The following is a 21,438-nucleotide window of genomic DNA, read 5'->3' on the forward strand; positions in this document are numbered from 1 at the left end:
ATATGTAGAATTTTTGGTAAAATTATATTTCAATTAAATTAAAGTTAATTTCACTTTAAAAAATAATATCAACTACAAGGTATCCAAATTTATAAATATATAAGAGAATATTCAAAAAAATAATTTCGGTTTGTTGAGGTTGAGAAAAAGGAAACTAATAAAAATAACTTCCCTTATTGTAGGTACATAGGTAGTAGGTCGTAGGTATACAATAAAATTAGCTGAGTTCTGTTAGGCAAATAAACACTGACCAATGGATAATTACATGATAAGTTGTTAAATATTCCCCCATTTGAATCAAGTCGACTAGTCGGCTCACTATTAGTTGAGTCCAAGCAGAATTTGACTGTTGGATCGGCAGAGCGTACCGTTGGGTTCGACAGACTTGCCGAGGAGGTGTTGTGATTTTTTTAAACTATAGTACAAATAAAAAAAAAGAAGTGACTACCCCTTACTAAAATCAATTTTAGTTCCCTCATCTTTACTGTATTTTGTAAGTATAGTATTTACTCATTTTTAAATTGCATTTCCAAAAATTTTCTAGACGTGTCTCAACGTTGAAACACCTGTTTAAAATAATATATAAATTAAATAAGATTTCATTCTCTTTTTGATATTACTCAAATTAGTTTTTGATACCACTTTGCTAAAGAGAAAAGTGACTGACCTTTCAAAACGAATCATATTCGGAAATATTCTCGTTTTCTTCAATTCTCTTTCTTAAATATTTAATAAGTGGAATATTTTGAGAAAAAAGAAAACCGTTAGAATAATTAATAATTTTAATTTATAGATAGCACTTTAAGGTTTAAGTACTCTTCAAATAGACGTACTTTCTTTTTTTTTTCGCTGCTTTAAAAAGTATGTTACTACAAAATTGTGTACAATTTAAATTCAAGAAAATCCTTATATTTGTGTGTAGCAGATATTGTCTAATTTTGCATTTAATGGATGAAATTAAAAACTAAACGAAAACAATTGAAACGAAAATTAATTAAAGATTTGTTATTATAATTCTAATATTTCTTAATCAATGTTTAAATTGTTTAATGTTTGACGTTTAATCAATATTAGCATTTAGTAAACTCAAAACCTCCTGATAAATGAAAAAATACATGTTAATTTTAATAATATAACAGAAAGCCTTTCCTTTTAATTTTATAAAATTAATACTTACAAACCAAATCGTCACTGCAGTAGTAAAATAAATAAAGCTTTCATTTAATGTGTCAAGGTATGTCAATAAAATAAATATTTAGATAATAAATGCAATAAAAATATGCAAATAAATTACACGTGTTTAGAAGATCATCAAATTGATTGATAGAATGTATAGATCCATTTTGAAAGGGAAATCTTATACTTGCTTATACGGACTTCAGGTAAACTCTATAATTTTTAAAATTAAAATTCATTCAATGTATATTAAAAGCTTCGTTTAAGCCAATATTTTTATGGCAATCTAAAACGCGTAAAAAAATCTAAATAATAAAAGCGGTACCCTAATGTTTATTAATTTAGAGTTCAAAAAAGCAGCTTCAAGTGTTGTATCAGATGTAATAAGAGTGTTGAAGAAGTTAGGGCTGATTGCGTTATTTGTTTCTTGTTTCTTGCTTAATTTTAGGTATTAAAATAACTAATTAAAAGTAAATAATACACTTGTACCTTTATGGTGATTTTTTAAGCTGTGCTTGTGGTTTTATTGAAAGTTTTCTATTCTGGTTCTTGGGAGGCTCAAAATCTCTCACGGGGTTAACTATCATAGTGGAAGATTATCAAATTGATTGATGGAATTTATGGATAAGTTTTTAAAACTAATATTTTTTTTAGAATATTACAGCTCAATACCATAACAAGTTAAACAATACAATCAAATTATAGTTAAATAATATATATATAGTAAGAAAAGACTATTAACATTTATTTTATCCGCTATATTAAAAGTTAGTAATTATAATAAAATATATTGTTCATTAATAAGCTTTATTATACCGTAGTTAAATATTCAGAAGATAAAAATTATATTTATTTTGACTGCTAAATAGTTTATTGTGGGCATTCTGAAACGGATTAAGAGGGAAAATAAAGATATACTAATTTCTATTATAGATCTTAAGCGATTCTAAATATTAGAAAGGTTAAAGAGCCATAAAAGAGACCTTGAAATTGGCAATTAGTCTATTCTTCTTCACATTTTTTCTTTTATGTTCGATTTTAAAGAAATATTGCCCCTAGGTTGGCATAATAAGATATTACCTAAAGATGATGTACTGAAAAAATAGAAAGAAGCTCGGTAAATTTTATAACGTTAAAAAAATATACATATTTGAATGCAGGATTTTCTAGTGATCGTTTAGATCGAAGGAATAAATTGTGGTTTCTGTTAATTTGATTTTGAAACTAAAAAAATATATTTTCTATTTACACTAGCAACTAAAATTTGTTTTTTAAATATTATGTTTATTCATTATTATCGTTCTTGTGTACAATATAGGAAAATATAAAGATTTGAAATATTTCACACCGATGTAATAATTGAATATGGCTAAAAATATTGAGATATTCATTTCCCACAATCAGTTGAATTCTTGAATAGAAAGAAATATTTTTATTTATTGCTAACAAAATCTACTAACAAATTGGCTTGACGCTTATACGTAAGCAAAAATATATCGGAATTTTTAAATTGCAACTTATTAAGATAATTATATACAGGTATAATGATCAAGGATCAGTTATAAACGCGACTTCACAGAAACCGTAGACATTTAAAATGTAACAGAGTGCTATATGAAATAAAAAAATCGGATTCTATTATTCTAGGTGTGACAAATAATGAAAATATATATAAATGTTTTGGTAGATTTCTAGTGATACTAAAATAAAATTTCATTTCTGTATATTATCAATGACAGGAAGCAATTTAATTTTTCTACAGTATTTGTCGACTAGCTCTGGTATCAATTAGAAATGCGACACACATCTCCAATATTTTTCATGTGTTTCAAAAACGTTCCGCACTAGCTTCGCTTTTCTGCATTATATAATTTTTTAAATAAGCTTCCATCATTGGAATTTGCATTGATGACCTTTTTACGCCTATGAAGGTTGCAATAGCCTTGTATATTTCGTTTTAATTTGTAGGTTTAATGGATTATTAATACAACGCGGAAAAATGAACAAATATGTCAAATTATTTTTCCATAGGATTCTAAAGGACTTCAGACAAAAGGAACTCCTTCCTTTAAAGCTGCTGTTTTTTATGCATTCTTCTAGTAAGTTCAATCCAAATATTATTTCACATTTAGTTCATCATGGACAATATAGTAGAGAGCGGATTGCAACGCAAATCTCCACAAAATGTGGGTTTAAGGACTTCGAGTTGGCGAGTCATCAACTCTAGGGAGGAGGGTCCTCACAATAGGAATTGACCTCAAATCCAAGGAGGCAATAGAGAAAGGGGGATATATCCTCTATTATAGATTCGGGACAATACCGGTATCAGGTCTAAGGGCCAAGTTAAAGAGGTGGAGAAAATCCACCTCACGAGTACCTCAGCCGGAGACAAGCTCATTGACTGTGAAGGGCACGGAGGGCCAAACCCCAACCGTGGAAGGGAGTATACCCTCGAAAGAAGAACATCTGTTGCCAGAGGAGGATGGGAAATACCCTGTCCCCCCTACAACAGGAAAATCCTCATGTGTAATGAGTTATAGACTGTACGATAAGTTATAACTCAAAGGAAGGGGGACATAATATATATTTAAGGTCGCCATGATTAACCCCCCTCCCACTCATTCTACATTCTACATTAATTCATCATTTCGTATGTTGTTTCTAGCTATTTTGGTGTTGTATCCTTACTTGACTATTCATATGAGGGAACTTGGTATAAATGTAGAAGAAACGGCTGTTATGTCAGCTGTGACACCTGTTGTTGCCATACTGATGCCTCCTTTAGCGGGAATGATAGCCGATAAGATAGGAAATTTTAGAGTAAGTATTAAAAAAAAACGCTTACAAAAACTTGTAAACATTGCCATGGGAAATTCCTCATCATTAACAGTACAATAAAACACCCAAGGTTCATTATTCGGCAAACACATTGAATATTTACCGGTTCTTTATTTTGCATCACTTATATAACCCTTTCTAATTATTCGTTTGTTGGGTTTTTTATTTGGCGTTCTGTTTATTTTTAGATACTGCTGTCGTTTTTTTCGATTGTTGGAGGAGGATCTGCCTTGCTTTTGTTGCTTGTTCCTGTTGGAAGAATTACAGTCACGTTCCCGAAAGAAATTGTTTTCAATATGGGCTGTTCAGCCGAACAAAATCTCGTGCTGTCTGTTGATAATGAATATCCTTGCGAGCCTCTAACAACCGAAGGAAACATTTTCAATTCTTCTCTAAAAATAGAATCTTGTGGCATTGCTTGTCACACTATCTTAGACGAGAACTACACTCAAACAGTATTAAAAACCAGAGAGTATAGTGTACAGATGTTTGATATAAAGGATAATTCTACCCTTACAGTTTCATATACTCCGAAGGAAAGTGATATTCACGAGGTAGACCTAATCAATATGAGAAATCACATGACTTTAAAGAACAACATACGTTACACAACATCAGTGAGAAAACTCTCTAAAAACGTAATTTATTTTCCCACTCATAGTTATTATAATTTAAGCTGTAACTCTGAAAATTCTAATGCTTCTTGTTTAATTATTCTGGGAGAGTCTAGTTCAGGAAACCAAGCCGGAAAGATGTTGAAATCTCAGCTGAGTCTTGAAGAAATATCTCACGATGACTTTGAAGAATACGGGCGTTCATATTTTGTTCGGACAATGGAAAATAATAACTTCGAATGCTTGTTAGATGGTTCTTTAAAGACGAAACATATAGTAGTCACAATTCCAACAATGAAGTCCGCATTTCGTCACCTAGACCTAGGAAGTTGTACCCCAAAATGTTTGGTTACAGTTCCTAGAAAACAGTTGTGTTCGAATTCTAAAAATGTCATAGAACTGGACATGCGAACTACATTTTGGTCGTACATGGTAGTTCGAGTTTTTGTGGGAATTGTCAGCGGAACGTCATTCGCTATGTTCGAAGGTGCTGTTATTGCCATACTTAGGGAGCACAAAGCTGACTACGGCTTGCAAAGGATCTACGCCACAATTGGTGGAATGATCAGTTCTCCACTCTCAGGATGGATGATAGATTTTGCCAGCCGAGGGAAATCTTACACAGACTTTAGGTAAACTCTGTAATTTTTAAAATTAAAATTCATTTAATGTATATTAAAAGCTTCGTTTTAGGCCAATATTTTTCCTGTATGCCAGTCTAAAATTAATAAGCGGTATCCTAATGCTGTTTATTAATTTAGAGTTCAAAAAGGCAGCTTCAAGTGTTGTATCAGATGTAATAAGAGTGTTGAAGAAGTTAGAGCTGATTACGTTATTTATCTCTTGCTTAATTTTAGGTACTAAAATAACTAATGATAAGCAAATAACACACTTAAACCTTTATGGTGGTTTTTAGGCTGTGCTTGGGGTTTTATTGAAAGTTTTCTATTCTGGCTGTTAGAAGACTTGGGAGGCTCAAAATCTCTTATGGGGTTAACTATCACAGTGGGAGGTATTGTTGGGATACCACTACTAGTTTTATCTGGACCTCTCATTAAAAAAATCGGACACGCCAATGTTATCTTCATAGGATTTGTGTTCTACGCCATCAGACTAATTGGGTACTCCCTTATATACAATCCATGGCTTTGTCTGATATTTGAGGCTATGGAGAGCATTACTTTCGGACTTAGCTTTACGGCTGCTGTGACATACGCAGCTAAGTTGTCGACTGTCACTACAGACACCAGTATTCAAGGAATGCTTGGAGGGATATATTATGGAGTAGGTATGTTTAGATACAAATTTCATTAAAACACCTCTTTCCTATTCTTTTATTTCTTGCTTTAAGGAAAAGGAGTTGGAAGCTTAATTGGAGGGTACTTAATCAAGCCAATAGGTATTAGGCACACTTTTCAAGTCTTCGCCGTTTTTACTATTATTATAGGGATTATCTACTTCGCGTTTTATCATTTCTATATTAAAAAACGCCCGTCTGAAGGTACAGACATAACTAAGAAGGATTCTATTAAGCCGCAAGATACTTTCAGCGAGGTAAATCGGAAAAGTGGCTCCCTTGTAAATGGGGAAGCTCACGAGGTTCATCCAGCTGTTTACGAAGATGCTATGTGCAATCCTGCCTACGAAGCAAGTGAAGAAGAGCTGGAAGAAATGGAAAAAGAGAAAACCGAAGAATGCAATAAAGCGTGAGGGTTAAAAAAGTGTTCTCGATGTTCAGCAGTCCATAAAAAAGTTCCTCGTTTATAAAGCTTCTCAGAAAAGTGAAAAGATTTTAGTTACAGTAATATTAAACCTACACTTAAAAAACTTTATTTTTATATTTATTGATTGACATTGTAACAAGATTATTTGGAGTAATTTAGTTTATAGTAGTATTACAAAAATAACATACTCGAGCAGGTATGTTATTATATTGTCTGAATCTGTGATATGAATAAAATAAAATCGTCTTTATTTTAATGGTGTCTTCTGTGGTCAATTATTTTTATTTGTTGGCCTTAAATTACAATATAATAATTGACATTTCAAAATATAAACGAAATATATACAGAAAAGACCTTTTGTATCACACAAAAATATCATATAGACCAATTCCATGCATAAGAATGGTATGTGTATTAATATCTTAAATATTAAATTAAATAAATGAAAATAAATGACACAAAATACACTGAGGGTTTATAAATCAAATCTAAAAATTTATCCTAAAATCTTACATGGAATTAGCCTATTAAAAACATATTTTGTTAATTTGGTTCGTGTTAACAAAAAAACTAATTTATCATTTTTCTCATCATAATTTTAAATGAGAAATTTCAGTCTACGTTTGATCATTTCAACAACTCTGTGGTGTTTGACCGTCTGTCTTAAAATAAATCCTTCTCTTAAGCTTAAAAATAAACTTAAATCTTTTTACAGTTTTTCTCGTCACTTGCATCACTGCATTCGATAAAACCATTGCACAATCTACTCTCCGGAAGACATTCGCCTAAAGGACACCTATGTCCTGTACAAGTGGTTGCTATTTTAGTAATATTTTTTACTCGAGATCCATCTCCATAAACGTAAGAGTTTATCCAGTCCAAGTAGTTTGTCACTTTGGTGTATACACCTGGTCTGTTAGCCCTGGCACAGCCGTATCCATTGCTGGTTATACCTTTCACATAGCGGTAGATATGTTAGTTAAATATTAGATTTCTTAAATGTAAAATAAAACAAATAATAAGAAAAATAAGTTACCATGTAAAGTCCATCGTCCATTTGGTTGTGAACACATTAGAGGACCCCCACTATCCCCTAGACAAGCATCTCTGCCGCCCCTATCATAACCAGCGCAAAACATGTCGTCAGTAATCTTATACAGAGGAAGAAACAGTGTTCTTTTTCTGCACTCCGCTGTTGATATTATCGGAACTTGTACTTCTTGAAGTGTGTCAGCTATATTAATAGAAAAAAATACCAGATATATTATCACAGAATATATATAAGATAGATCTTACGAAATATTCTTCCAACTTCAAAAAGCTGTCCCCATCCGATGACAGTACACAATCTTCCATCTTCCAAGACTTGATCGACGGAAGGTAGACATACTGGTCTTACGTAATCGCTGAAACTGACTGTACTGCTCATTTCCAGCAGAGATATGTCGTTGATGAAGCCAAAATCCATGTAACTAGGGTGAACTATGATGCGAGCGATGGTTCTGAGTTGTTCATAAGGTGATGGCAGTGTAGTGCCGCGTCTTAAGGCTCCCAAGCGCGCTACCCAATGATCTTTGGGCGAACTAAGAAAAATTTATATAGGTATAAACAGTTAAAAAAGGTTCATCTCTAATACCGATAGAAACAATGTCCAGCTGAAACAAGCCACTTTTCAGATAAAAGGGTTGCTCCACACTGAAACTCTCCTTCTTTGTACAAAGCCACCTGCCAAGGCCAGGCGCCTGATTCCGCATTTCCGCCACCGACAACTCTAGAAAAGTAAATTAGTATTTTTAAATATACAGGGTGGCCTATTAGTGCGAGGAAATCCAATATCGTCGTTGTTGACAAAAATTTGAAAAGAAGTTTTTTGTAGATGTTGCAAGGTTTATAATAATGCATATTCTAAAAATATTAAGTATACAGAGTGTCCCCGAAAAAGTTATGATGATTGCAGTTACATACAGGGTGTCCCAGAAATAAGTGCAAGTATTTTAACTGGTAGTATATTTCGGCCTCAGAAACACGCCTATGATTATTTTTTACAGTATTTTTTGTAAAATTTTTTTTTTGAAAATTTGGACTTTTTGAAAAAAAAATTGGCATTTTTTTAAGTTTAAGCTAAAAAACATAGTTTCTTGATAATATGGCAACATAGGTAGTAGCTTAAATTTACATGAAAACAAATCCAGACAAGATCCAGTGGTTCTCAAAATTTTAGCAAAAAATTTTTTTTTTGGACTTATTTGAAAACGGTAAAGAGAAAAAATGTTTCTTTTGACCAGATCTACCACCCCTTAAAATACTTGCACTTATTTCTGGGATACCCTGTATATAACTTGATCGTAACTTATTTTGGGACCCTGTATACAACATCTGTATAAAAAAATTATATCTTCGACACCGTCTACGATATTGGATTTCCTCGCGCTAATGGGCATCCTCTATGTACTTAAATACATTTTTAATTTTTACCTGGCAACGTGTTTGACAGCTTGGGGCCTAACGCCGCACTCCAAAGCTTGGCAGGTAACCCTAACTACGTTTCCAGAAGGGCAATGAGTTTCTCTGAAAGATAAATTTGATTTTTTCTCATCCTCCATGGAATAGGTTAATTCAAAATATTTTTCGTCTTTTGTTTCAGGTGCCTGTACTATATTTTCTATCGAGTCCATCTTTCTAAAACCAAAAGTAAAAATAAATCACATTAGTTTATAACGAGTGTCCAAAGCGTCATACTGGTAGGTCATAGATTTGCAGATGGCTTTTCCTAAATCTGTAATCCTCCAAGTGATGGTCGAGTTAGAGACAATGTTTCTAAAGTTATCTACGCAAAGTTTTCCCCAGTTACCTTGTTTTCGTACCATAAGGTATCCTGTAACAATAAAAAAAATTGTGTGTTTACTATGTGCGGATATTTGAAGTGAAACTTCTTACTAACAGCTATTAAATTGAGAAATCTGAAAGACATGTTTGGAAAAATGTAGTTTGAAATGTTGAAAAAATAATAAATTAAAAGAGTAGTAATAGTTTTTTACACATAAAAAATAGTTTTTTCGTTAGCTCGTGTGTCACGGTCTTGAATTTTTACTCGCGTAAAGAAGTTTCACTTCAATAACTATACAGGGTGTTTCAAAACAAATGCGAAAGCTTTAGGGGGTGATTCCTTGTTCAAAATAAAGGGTAGTTTGCTTTATAAACGTTGGGTCAAAAGTCAACCATTAGGGAGATATCGCGGTACAAAGATGGCGGAAAAATAATGTTTTTATTTTTTATCTTGAAAACGAAAAGAGATAGACTAATGAAATTTTATGGAAGCATTACTGTTATGAAAACACACTTTCAGGTAATTTTTACTTTTTTTAAAATGAGTGGAAGGGGTTGAAATAAACTACCCCTATCATTCTTGTTAAGTGAATTTAAAAGAAAAAATCTTATCAAACACATGCAAATGCTTTAATTTGGATAGTTCAGTTTGTTTAGAAACTTTTCTACCTCTTGTGTTTTTTTGATAAAACTCACCGATTGGAAATTAAAAAATAAAATGTAAAGCATGACATGTCAGGACAAAAAACATTTTTAGATTAAGAATCTAGTGATAATAACGTATTGCAGTAGAGTAATGCCAAATAAAATAATATTAGGAACATCCTATAAAGTAACAGCGGCCAACTATATTTTTTCCTAAAAAAATTACAGCAGCCCAATAGATTCTTTATCAGAAAATGTTTTTTGTCCTGACATGTAATGCTTTACATTTTATTTTTTAATTTCAAATCGGTGAGTTTTATCAAAAAACACAAGAGATAAAAAAGTTTCTAAACAAACTAAACTATCCAAATTAATTTTTTTGCATGTGTTTGATAAGATTTTTCTTTAAATTTAGTTAACAAGAATGATAGGGGTAGTTTATTTCAACCCCTTCCACTCATTTTAAAAAAGTGAAAAAATTACCAGAAAGTGTGTTTTCATAACAGTAATGGTTCCATAAAATTTTATTAGTCTATCTCTTTTCGTTTTCAAGATAAAAAATAAAAACATTATTTTTCCGCCATCTTTGTACCGCAATATCTCCCTAATGGTTGACTTTTGACCCAACGTTTATGAAGCAAACTACCCTTTATTTTGAACAAGGAATCACCCCCTGAAGTTTTTCGCATTTGTTTTAAAACACCCTGTATATGTTGAGAAGTATACAGGGTAGTCCGAACTGTATTCCGAAAACTTTAGTAGCATATTCTGTAGATAAAAATAAGTAAAAAAGTTCGTATAAATGTAGTCCCAAAAATGCTTAGTTTTGGAGATACAGGGTGTAAAATTTTCATTTTTATTTCAATGTTTTCCAAATAATTAGTGAAGTAACAAAAGGTCTCTTGGTAAAAATCGCTACTAGTAATGGTTCTTGAGATATTTTGAATCGAAATTATCAATACCTGTCAGTGACATAAATTAAACATGTTGACTAAATAGTTATTAGACCGAATAATAGACTGAAATCATAAACTTTAAATATTTTTGTGCTAAAAGTTCCACAGAAACTGTTTTATCATCACTTTTTCGAAGAAAAAATTATGATCAATATAAAAAAACAAAAAGTTCCCAAATTTATCATTTCAGTCAAATAACTATCTACTCAACAAGTTTATTTTTTGTCAATAATGACATGTATTGACTATTTTCTTTCTAAATATCTTGAGAACGGTTGCTCGTAGCGATTTTTACCAAGAGACATTTTTTACGTAGAAAATCACGGAAATGTATATTTTTCACTCAGTAGCTTTATACAGGTATGGACGAAAAGTTATTACTCTTGAAAATAGCTAAAACACATGTAGGCGGCGCCCCCTACAAATAGGAGTCATATTGACATCAAAATCAAATTTCTCATCTCAAAAAACTCCCAGACACCAATTTTCATCCAAATATTAACGTTACTTTAGAAATTATTAGGAAAAAATCGAAATAAAAATGAAATTTTTACACCCTATATCTCCGAAACTAAGCATTTTATGACATATGCTACCGAAGTTTCCGGATACAATTCGGACCACCCTGTATATCTATGTGTGTTTTCTGAACCTTGAGAATAATAAGGAAATTCATTGGCTAATGTAGTGTCGTTGGCAATAGTTACACACTGCTTTTCGTCATCCCCTTGTGGACAGTCTTTGATACCATCACAAATTTTTCTTTCGCTTATGCAGACTTTTGAGTTACTGCAGACATATTTTTCTGGAGAGCACCACTCTGTAAAAGAAATCAAGTTACAGTATGAACAAAAAATAGCATCTTTAACATACCACACTGATTTTCATCTGAAAAATCCCAACAATCGACAATTCCATCGCAAATTTCATTCATCAAACGCTGTGACTTCAGGTAATCAGCACAATTACAGTTTTTCTCGTCACTCTCGTCAGCACAGTCGATCAATTGATTGCATTTGGCAGATTCGGGAAGACATTTTCCATCTCCACACTTAAAACTAAGTTTGTCGCAATCTGAAATCAAACTAAATTTTTAGTAACTTTATAGGTATTACTGCAATTCATTTTTACCTGAAGTTGATTTGTTTTTGTATAAAGTGTTGTCGTTTTTAACTGGAAAATTTTGGGCTTTATTAAAAGTTTTTGTAAGAAGCTTTAAGCCATTTGTGTAACTTGAAGATACGGCTTTGTCTGAAATGAAGGTCTCGTTATTATTTATCTTGCTAATTTTGGACAGCTGTCTTATTTGTTCTGGGGATAGAATGTTTGTTCCTGTATATGCAGGAAGCGAATGTTGCGAACTGTTCCTGTTTTGATTTTGCTCCATTTTAGGAAACCTGACAATATCTTTCTGGTTATTTTCGGTGTTGTATCCTTCGGTGGCAAAGTTCAAAATCCCCATTATTTGGTAGTTATTCACAGTACTAATATTGACGGGGGGTGGTACAGTTTTCGATTTGATAGTAGACTTTTCATAGGTTTCCAAATTTTGTCTGGTCGCCTGGCTTGGGAAACTTCGATTCTCTACAGAGATAGTATTTGTATCCCCAACGCGCTTTCTGTTGAAGGGCCTTCCTATTCCCGAATTAGAACGCACTGGGAGTAGAGTAACCAACGGAATTTTCGTCGTTTGACTTAAGAGTTCATCCATCTCCACCTCTACAACTTCAACATGTCCTTCACCAGCAATATCGTCTAGCACGGGCTCGAAACTATCATTTTCAACCGCTGTTCTGTTTGTTTTATCTAACGTAGAAGCCAAGTCGTAAAAAATCGAAGATATGTTCTTCACAGCGTATTCCTCGCTATTATTCTCAGACGGTTGGTATTTAATAGTGTCTACTCTAACGTATTCCGATTCTCTAGTTGTAATTTCATTCGGTACTTGCTTCTTTGTAGGCTCGGTACTAGAAAATTCAGAGAAAGGCTTGGTAAAAGGTATCTTATTAACCGGAATGGGATGTATCTTCATGCTAGTGGTGCCCAGTTTTTCTGTTTCTTGAAAATGGAAAGATAGGCCGGGATTGGTGAAGCTTGTATATGAAGGCTGAGACACTGGAAAACTGTAATCCATTTGATTCAACGGACTTGGAGAATGGGCCGGAACGTTTGGCAAAATCGGAATCCACGGAGCATCGTTATATAACTGAGGACTTCCTTTGAAGTCTTTTACCGATTCTGTCGTACTCGTAGCACTTTTCGTAGTAATAACAGGAGGATCCAAGGAACTACTAGAAGTGCTAGCTGCAGTAGTGGTTTTTGATTTATCCCCGGCAATTTTGTATAAGGCACTTGTAACTGATGACTCCTTGAAAGTAGTTTTTCGTACCGAGGCACTTGTGACTTTTTCGGGCTTTGTTTTAACTGCAGAAGCTTCAGTCTTTTTCTCAGTTATATCCGCGTCAGTTTTGGTAATTTTGAACGAGCCTTGTATCACCGGCAAATCTTCTTCGTTAAATTCTGGTTCATCTTTTGTGGCTGACTTAGATGTTGTTGTTGTCGGTGCAAGAGTTGTGGAAGATTTAGTTTTTAAAACCACCCCCATACTATTTGACTTTAAGTTACTTTTAATAGTGGGGGTTGAGGTGACCGTGGAAGGAGCACTATAAACGCCAGCTCCCTCTTGGATCTGCTTTACCAGGATACTTTTCGAATCAAATCGTATGTTTCGAAAAACCGGTTTTTTTGAGGTCGTATCGCTGAGGAGAATATCCTTGATAGCTTTTTCGATATTTGTCAAGTTCCTGTAAATAAAGTGTGAGTTTCGAGGACAAAGATAGACGTGCTTGATTGAGCTTACTCGACTAGTTTCCTCCTGTTAAAAGTTAATCGAAAAAAAATCGTGTGACCATCTTTTCCAAACCTATCCACGCTGCAGGAGAGCAAAGCTGGTCCAAGAGCGCTTCGCTGATATAAAACTTCGATTTGCCTTTTGTACCTTTGAGCTTTCTCTTCTAAATTTCCAATAAACCTGTCACCTTTGGTGACCTTTGCGCTACACCCAAACGATATAATTGCTAAAAATCAGAGTCCATTAACTTCCAAGAAACTTTTGAATAAAATATACTGTGTACCGTTCGTGGGTGGGTCTGTGTTCGATATTCCCATGTACAAGGCTAGGCCTGCTATAGCTAAAACTATAACTAAAACTATAAACGATGCTATGGCGAGGACTATAGAACAAACTCTGCTTCTCGACGACGGTGCTTTTCGATCTATACCTAAAATATAATAAATAGACACCGTGATAAAGAATAAAGGGATGGAATAATTTTGAACCACTCTGTATATACCTATGCAGGACATAGGCGTCCTGAGATGATGCCCCTCTTGCCAGAGGCTGTGATGCGGATGTATGATGGATGTGGTAGATGTCGATCTGCGACCCAAGCAATTTGGTAACGTATAGTCCATCTGAAATTATGTAAATTTGCATTAAATTTATGTCGGTGTAAAGATCTTTTCGACTTTTTAATGGGAATTAATGAGACACCTTGAGCAATCCGATGCCCCGAACTTACCATGGCAAATTTTACCCGAGATATTTGATGCTGATACCGAAAAATATTACGCAGGTTACAAAAAAAAACAGAAAATTGAGATGAAATTGCAGATTTTCAAGTGATATACCGTTATACAAAAAGTATATATATGTTTCAGTTTTCCAAAATTAATGTTAGTATTATATTTTTAAAGTATCTTTACTTGATTTATGTAGTAATAAAGTAACTGTAGATCTTTTCTTGTTTTTAGAATGTTTGAGAGATACACAAGATATCTGTGTATACTGGGAATAAATTGAAAAAGGACTATTTTACGGTATAATTTGGTGCACTGTGGGCCAATTTCGAAATTATTTTAATTATCTTAATTGGACGCTGCTCAAAGGACCACAAAACAACAGAACATAATTTTATTGGCCGGCAATTATTCTGACAATTAACAAAATTCGGTTGCCCTCTTCTGGGAAATGAAAACCGCAAAAAAATATACTTATGTCAATTATTCCTTTATTTCTGCATTTACTTCTTTGCTTTGTTCGTTTCTTTTCGAGCAGACTACACACATCAAAAACGTATTGTTATTAACTGATACAGAACTTACGTAATTGTTTGTCATTCTTAGTTAATTGATATCGGTGCGCGGTAGCGGATCTATACCGTTTTGCTATGCACCGCTAGGAAGCCCCATAAGCATATTACATTAGCTCTAACTGTATTCTTTAATAATATAATAAGCGTATTTGTTATGATTTTCGCGGTTATTTTTATTTATACGTTGAGGCTATTTTCGTGGACATTTAATGGCCTCTAACGTATTTTGCTCTGGTTCAAAACAATTTACCAGAACCGTTAGAAAGCAAAACCGCAGATAATCGTATTCTTCTTCAAAGCGGTCATATATTTATTTCATTATTGATTCTTTTATGGCGACTTGATAATATCTCAGAAAAATTGTCATGTCTAAACCAAATCCAGAAAATTGTTAATTTTTGTATTTTTTTTGTTTCTCTATTATTTTAACTGTAGTTTTTTTTTAAAATGGGGTCATTTTTAGTACATAATATGTGTAGTATTTTTTATTTGGTTGACTCTTAACAGTACAGTGCGTTATTTGTCACTGGGTAACGGCAAAAAACATTTTATTCGTCGGTGTAATTTAAACAGTATTAAAAAGAAAACTTTACTTACTTCACTTATGGATAACTGTATAGTAAAAATCAAAGCGTTTGCCGTATATGCCTTATTCTAAGCTAATAATTAATTAAGCGATTATTAGTTCTGTTACTCTTTTCTACATCACAGATATGGTAATTTTATACTTAATAAAATGTTTCAATTAAAAAAAAACTTTTAAATGTTGATTGTTTCCTAAGAAATTAAAAGAGTTTCTATAAAAGCAGAGGATTATTTTTTTTTGTTTTGTTTATATTTTTAGAGTTTCATAAACAAGATGATTATTTTTGTGTTCAAAATAAATTAAGATATACAGGGTGAGGCTTAAATAAGTTCAAATATTTTCAGGGCTGGTAGATCTCGGCAAAAGAAACATAATTTTTTTTACCGTTTTCACAACCAAACAACCGAGTTATTTTACTTTGAAAATTTCCCCAAAAAAAAATTTTTTTGCTTAAATTTTGAGTTGGCTGAATATTTTCTGGGTTTTCTTTCTTGTTAATTTAATCTACTACCTATTAGTGATGAGCAAATGCAAGACCAAGACCAAGACTTACCTTGGTCTTGCAAATAAGAAGTGGTCTTGGTCTTGGTCTGTCTGCAAGACTCTTGCAGGTCTTGCACTTTTATATACATTTCTACTGAAGTTTTTTCTAATATTTAGTATTAGTACTGCATTTATAATTTATAATATATGCGTTAATATTTTGAAATGCAAGACCAAAACCAAGACCGCAAGACCAAGACGAGTACCGCTCATCACTACTAACTATGTTACCATAAAATAAAGAAATTATGTTTTTTAACTAAAATCTAAAAAAAAATCCAAAAAAAAATTTAAAAAATGCCAAATTTTCCAAAAAAAATTTTTTCGCGAAAATAACCTCATAATCGTGTTTCTGGGGTCGAAATATACTACCCCTAAAATATTTGCACTTATTTAAGACTCAACCTGTATATATAAAAAGTAATAAAAGTTAAAAAAAAGAATATACATATATTTTTGTTTTGTAATTATTAATGAAAAATTGGTTATTTATAATATCAAGAAAAATATACATTCACACAGAATATTTGTTACATAATCTACAACGATTTGATGAAATTCTTGTCACAACAAAAGTGTCATGTCTTAAACAATACAACTATAATAAAATAACCTAGATAGGTAACAAAATTCTTAAACTGGGTTACAACGTTTTACATACCACCTACTTTTTGAAACCGACATCCTCATGTTATTAATGTTGTTGAACTGGTCGATCAAACTTAGTTTAGTTTCGTTTAAAAACTAATAGTTATAAATAGTAATTAATTTAAAAAAAAATAACGTCACATTTTTTCCGTGCATGTAAGCAAGAAGTGAATTTTCTCACCGAAGATCAGAATGAAAAATGAAAGAAAGGGTTATTGCGATGTAAAGGAAACGGTGTTTCACTTACTGAATATTAATGAACTACATACATTTACATTCATCTTAATGAGACAAAACCAAATATTTTAAAAAAATGATCAAACTTCCGTGTATCTAAACTATTTTCTTAATATATAGAGAATGTAAGAGGTAAGTGTGGATGTTAGAACGTTAGGATAAAGTTTAGCGCTAGTAAAGAGCAATTCACAATTAAACCGGTTGACTTTAGCAGCAGTGAACAAAAAAAATAATGATGGGAGTAAAAACCTTGCAAGGCCGGCTTTATGCCCATCTTGCAAAGAATCTGTTTCGGTTTTGTCTATGTTAAAAAGCGCAGTGCGTTAATAGAAAAATCAAGTAAGAGTAACATTAACAAAAAAAAATATTAGTACACACAACATAATTTTTAGGGGAAGAATCATAATTTTGATCTGAACTTGAAACAATAAAGGATGTAATTCATGCGAATGGGTAGTAAACCTAAAGTATAATGCAATAGTTCTCACGTTATACAGTTGAAGACTAATTGCAGCTGGAATAAATTTTGTATTTTTTGAATGATCCTTTTTTCCCACGATAACATGATATACATACACAGAGAGAAAATAAAAGATGCCAAACACTTATAATTTCTCAAATCCTTGCTGCTGAGTGATATTTAGTGCTAGTAAAACATTGACTACATCTGGCACTGTCCTGGTTAGTGATGAGCAAATGCAAGGCGGAGACCAAGAATCCCTTTGTCTTGGTCTTGCACTTAACAAGTAGTCTTGGTCTAGGTGTTGGTCTTAGTTCAAGACTTGCAAGTCTTGCATTTTTTAAAATATTTTTTACTAGACGCACTTTCTATATAGAAAATATTTAAATAAATAGTCTTTTTAGTAATTTAATGCAAATAAAACTTAACTAAAAAGTTATTGGACGACAATTGACGACAATTTTTATTTTTCAATATGTTATATTGAATCAGCATTTCTTTCACAAACATTTTGAACAAATAAGTAATTTCTGTTATCCCATAAAAAAAACTGAAGAAAAGTAGCTAAGATACCCAAATAGTATAACCTACAGATTATTAAAAATTTCATTTTTCATAAGCGAAATTCATATTTTGAGATGCCGTTTTTAATTATTCTTGGATATTTTTTCGTGGCCAGTTTCGAGACCACCCATTAAACTATACAGGGTACTACTAATTATTGTACCCTACGTTCCTAACATACTTTCGCTGGACGGTCCTTTAAAATCCTCTTGAGGTATTTACTTTTCATTAATACTGGATTTGCCAAACATTTTCATAGAATTCGGACGATGAAATGCTTCGCATTTTTCATTCTCGGTCGCTCATAATTGCGTATCAATTTTATTATGATTCCAAAACATTTATCAAGACGTTTCGATAAAACCGACAATCAAAAAATACATTAGCCAGAAAGAAATGTGAATTTTTATAAAAAAAATTATATACGTAAAGCCTTTTGAACTTATTTTTTTTTAAAAATATACAGGGTGGTCCGAACTGTATTCAAGACACTTCGGCAGCTTATTCTGTAGACAAAAATAAGTAAAAAGTTTATATAAATGTATGTGCTAAAATGCTTCGTTTCGGAGATACAGGGTGTAGAAGTTTCATTTTTATTTCGATTTTTTTGCAAATAATTTCTCAACCAACGTCGATATTTATTGTTTTTAAAAAAGAAATTTAGAAATTATTTATAGAAAACAGAAATAAAAATGAAACTTCTACACCCAGTATCTCCGAAACGAAGCATTTTAGTTATTTTTATCTTATGAAAAAATTTTCTTTTTCTTTTTTTTTTATTAAGAATATACCTATTGCATAATCCAATATAATAATATTTGTAATGTGTTTGTAAATCCAATATAATAATATATACTATGTGCATATAGTGTTTAATTATTTAGGCTTTTAAACAATTTTCATCCTCATCAGAAGAATAAATAAAACAGTTAAAATTAATTTAAAATATTAGTAAGTATTGTTTTAAATAATGTTCGTATATCTAAAACTATGTCAACAGCATGGAAAAAATTAAAGTTGCTACAAATGGCACATGCATCTTATGTCTCAAACAAATGTTACACACGCGGTAAGGAAATATAAACATTTAACGGATTTTCAAATCACAGCTCCAGTTATTTGCTGAAATTATTTGTGTTAGTAGAGTACTCATTTTATTTGATATATCGACACAGAATTGTTTCACAGCAGCAACTAACCTAATTATTAACAAAAAAAAGTTATAATCTGATATTACAGGATTTCCTGATAAATGCATTTATAATAAATTCATGTTTGGTATTATTACTTAACTGTCAAAATACATATGAGTTAATATAAATATACCTAAAATTAAATTATTTCTAATAAAAATAATATCAAATTTTTACCGTCATGGGTCTGAAATTTCCTTGATATACGTTTTGACAGAATGAAATTTGAATTTATTGCTAGATTGTACGAATGATTATATTTTTAGCAAAGAAAATTATGTTCTTAGTATGTTTATAAAGAACGTAATATAAATGTAACTAAAGATTAATTATTTCTAATAAAAATATCAAATTCTTACTGTCATAGGTCTGAAATTTCCTTGATACACGTTTTGATAGAATAAAATATGAATTTATTGTTAGATTTTTTGAATATTTAATTTTTTTTAATTTTTAGCATAGAATATTATGTTCTTAGTATGTTTATAAATTTAACTAAAGATGAATTATTTCTAATAAAAAATATCAATTTTTTATCGTCATGGGTCTGAAATTTCCTTAATATACGTTTTAATAAAGTTAAGTATGAAACTATAGTTAGATTTTTCGAATGAATATACTTTTAGCATAGAAAATTATGTTCTTAGTATGTTTGTAAAGAATTTAATATAAATATAACTAAAGATGAATTATTTCTAATAAAAAATATCAATTTTTTACCGTCATGGGTCTGAAATTTCCTTAATATACGTTTTGATAAAGTTAAATATGAAACTATAGTTAGATTTTTCGAATGAATATACTTTTAGCATAAAAAATTATGTTCTTAGTATGTTTGTAAAGAATTTAATATAAATATAACTAAAGAGGAATTATTTCTAATAAAAAATATCAAATTTTTACCGTCGTGGGCCTGAAATTTTCTTGATATATTTTTTGATAGAATGAAATATGAATTTATTGTTAGATTTTTTGAATGAATATATGTTTAGCATAGAAAATTATGTTCTTAGTAGGTATGTTTATAAATGTAACAAAAGATTAATTATTTCTAATAAAAAACATCAATTTTCCTTAATATACGTTTTGATAAAATGAAATATGAATTTATAATTAGATTTTTCGAATGAATATATTTTTAGCATAGAAAATTATGTTCTTAGTATGTTTGTAAAGAACTTAATATAAATATAACTAAAGACGAATTATTTCTAATAAAAAATATCAAATTTTTACCGTCATGGGCTTGAAATTTTCTTTATATAGGTATATTTTGATTTTTGATAGAATGAAATATGAATTTATTGTTAGATTTTTGGGATGAATATATTTTTGGCATAGAAAATGATGGTTCTTAGTATGTTTGTATAAAACGTAATATAAATATAACTAAAGAAAAATTATTTCTAATAAAAATATGAAATTTTTTCCGTCATGGGCCTGAAATTTTCTTGATATTTTGATAGAATGAAATATGAATTTATTGTTAGATTTTTCGAATGAATATATTTTTGGCATAGAAAATGATGTTCTTAGTATGTTTGCAAAAAACGTAATATAAATATAACTAAAGATAAATTATTTCTAATAAAAATATGAAATTTTTACCGTCATGGGTCTGAAATTTCCTCGAGAAACGTTTTGATAGACACCCCCATGAGTTAGGTGGTGTCGAAATTTTGTGGGGGGATCTAGGGCTGCTGCGCACGTGGGATTCCTCATTGTTTCCGTAAAAAACACAACCACAAAACGGACAAATTGCAGATAACGCCAAAATCAGCCGGTCAGTCGCGACATTTTCCGGGGCTGGCGCTCGAGAACGATGTGAACAGCGCCTTAGCCGGCTGAGAAATGTTTTAAGGTCTTTTCGGTTCTTCTGCCATCGACTAGTGCTGGTGGAGAACTCCTAGTCACTACTGAGGACCACTACTACAGTCAACAACGGAATCTGAATAATATTCATTGTTTAAAAAACAACAATTATCCCATAAACCGCGTGCAATAAAATGTGATATAAATAAAAAAAAATCAGAAAAATATTCTGGCTTAAATGAGGCTTAACATATACCAAGAAGTATTTAAGATAGACAGTTAAGAATACCTATATGTATAATACTATATCACAATGTGACATACTGACTGCGTAATGAACAAATTTTTGAAACGGTAGTCGGAGTCCCCGGATAGCTGTACTTTATTGTAGTTTTGCGTGATGTTAAAATTGTCAGATCTGCCTATTTTTATGCTCTCGATTTGGCATGTTCTGCAATTAGA

The 21,438-nt window shown here is 31.5% G+C and overlaps 2 protein-coding genes across 6 annotated transcripts; one reads left to right on the forward strand and one right to left on the reverse strand.

Annotated features, from left to right (window-relative positions):
* Positions 1-184: 184 nt before the first annotated feature.
* Positions 185-6,608, forward strand: LOC115875104 (major facilitator superfamily domain-containing protein 6-like). Of its 3 annotated transcripts, none has more exons than XM_030890491.1 (7): positions 185-493; positions 3,145-3,275; positions 3,842-3,996; positions 4,203-5,260; positions 5,322-5,485; positions 5,545-5,916; positions 5,980-6,608. In XM_030890491.1, the coding sequence occupies exons 2-7, from the start codon at positions 3,176-3,178 to the stop codon at positions 6,336-6,338; spliced, it is 2,208 nt and encodes a 735-aa protein (XP_030746351.1). In that variant the 5' UTR covers positions 185-493; positions 3,145-3,175; the 3' UTR covers positions 6,339-6,608. The 3 variants fall into 3 exon arrangements, with proteins under 3 accessions (XP_030746351.1, XP_030746353.1, XP_030746352.1); XM_030890493.1 differs by lacking the exon at positions 185-493 and adding an exon at positions 1,333-1,382; XM_030890492.1 differs by lacking the exon at positions 185-493 and adding an exon at positions 2,753-2,823.
* On the reverse strand, positions 6,560-21,203 carry LOC115875103. Of its 3 annotated transcripts, none has more exons than XM_030890487.1 (13): positions 20,773-21,203; positions 14,133-14,253; positions 13,914-14,060; positions 13,640-13,856; positions 11,911-13,583; positions 11,653-11,853; positions 11,432-11,599; positions 9,092-9,227; positions 8,828-9,031; positions 7,989-8,123; positions 7,649-7,935; positions 7,389-7,586; positions 6,560-7,305 (listed from the first exon to the last, which is right to left on the reverse strand). In XM_030890487.1, the coding sequence occupies exons 1-13, from the start codon at positions 20,884-20,886 to the stop codon at positions 7,052-7,054; spliced, it is 3,855 nt and encodes a 1,284-aa protein (XP_030746347.1). In that variant the 5' UTR covers positions 20,887-21,203; the 3' UTR covers positions 6,560-7,051. The 3 variants fall into 3 exon arrangements, with proteins under 3 accessions (XP_030746347.1, XP_030746349.1, XP_030746350.1); XM_030890489.1 differs by lacking the exon at positions 20,773-21,203 and adding an exon at positions 19,342-19,356 and having other exon boundaries at positions 6,561-7,305; XM_030890490.1 differs by lacking the exon at positions 20,773-21,203 and adding an exon at positions 16,731-16,749 and having other exon boundaries at positions 6,561-7,305.
* Positions 21,204-21,438: the final 235 nt, after the last annotated feature.

Source organism: Sitophilus oryzae, unplaced genomic scaffold (assembly GCF_002938485.1).
Source record: "Sitophilus oryzae breed Bouriz unplaced genomic scaffold, Soryzae_2.0 scaffold_1318_pilon_pilon, whole genome shotgun sequence".
NCBI lineage: Eukaryota > Metazoa > Arthropoda > Insecta > Coleoptera > Curculionidae > Sitophilus > Sitophilus oryzae.

Bases quoted from the DNA above. Each gene is read 5' to 3' on its own strand.
- LOC115875104 (XM_030890491.1), top strand. From the start codon at position 3,176: ATGAACAAATATGTCAAATTATTTTTCCATAGGATTCTAAAGGACTTC. The intron at 5,486-5,544 runs GTACTAAAATAA...GGTGGTTTTTAG, and splicing joins TATCTCTTGCTTAATTTTAG to GCTGTGCTTGGGGTTTTATT. The intron at 5,917-5,979 runs GTATGTTTAGAT...TCTTGCTTTAAG, and splicing joins AGGGATATATTATGGAGTAG to GAAAAGGAGTTGGAAGCTTA.
- LOC115875103 (XM_030890487.1), bottom strand. From the start codon at position 20,886: ATGAGGAATCCCACGTGCGCAGCAGCCCTAGATCCCCCCACAAAATTT. The intron at 13,584-13,639 runs GTAAGCTCAATC...CTTTATTTACAG, and splicing joins AACAGGAGGAAACTAGTCGA to GAACTTGACAAATATCGAAA. The intron at 9,032-9,091 runs GTATGACGCTTT...TTTTGGTTTTAG, and splicing joins TGCAAATCTATGACCTACCA to AAAGATGGACTCGATAGAAA.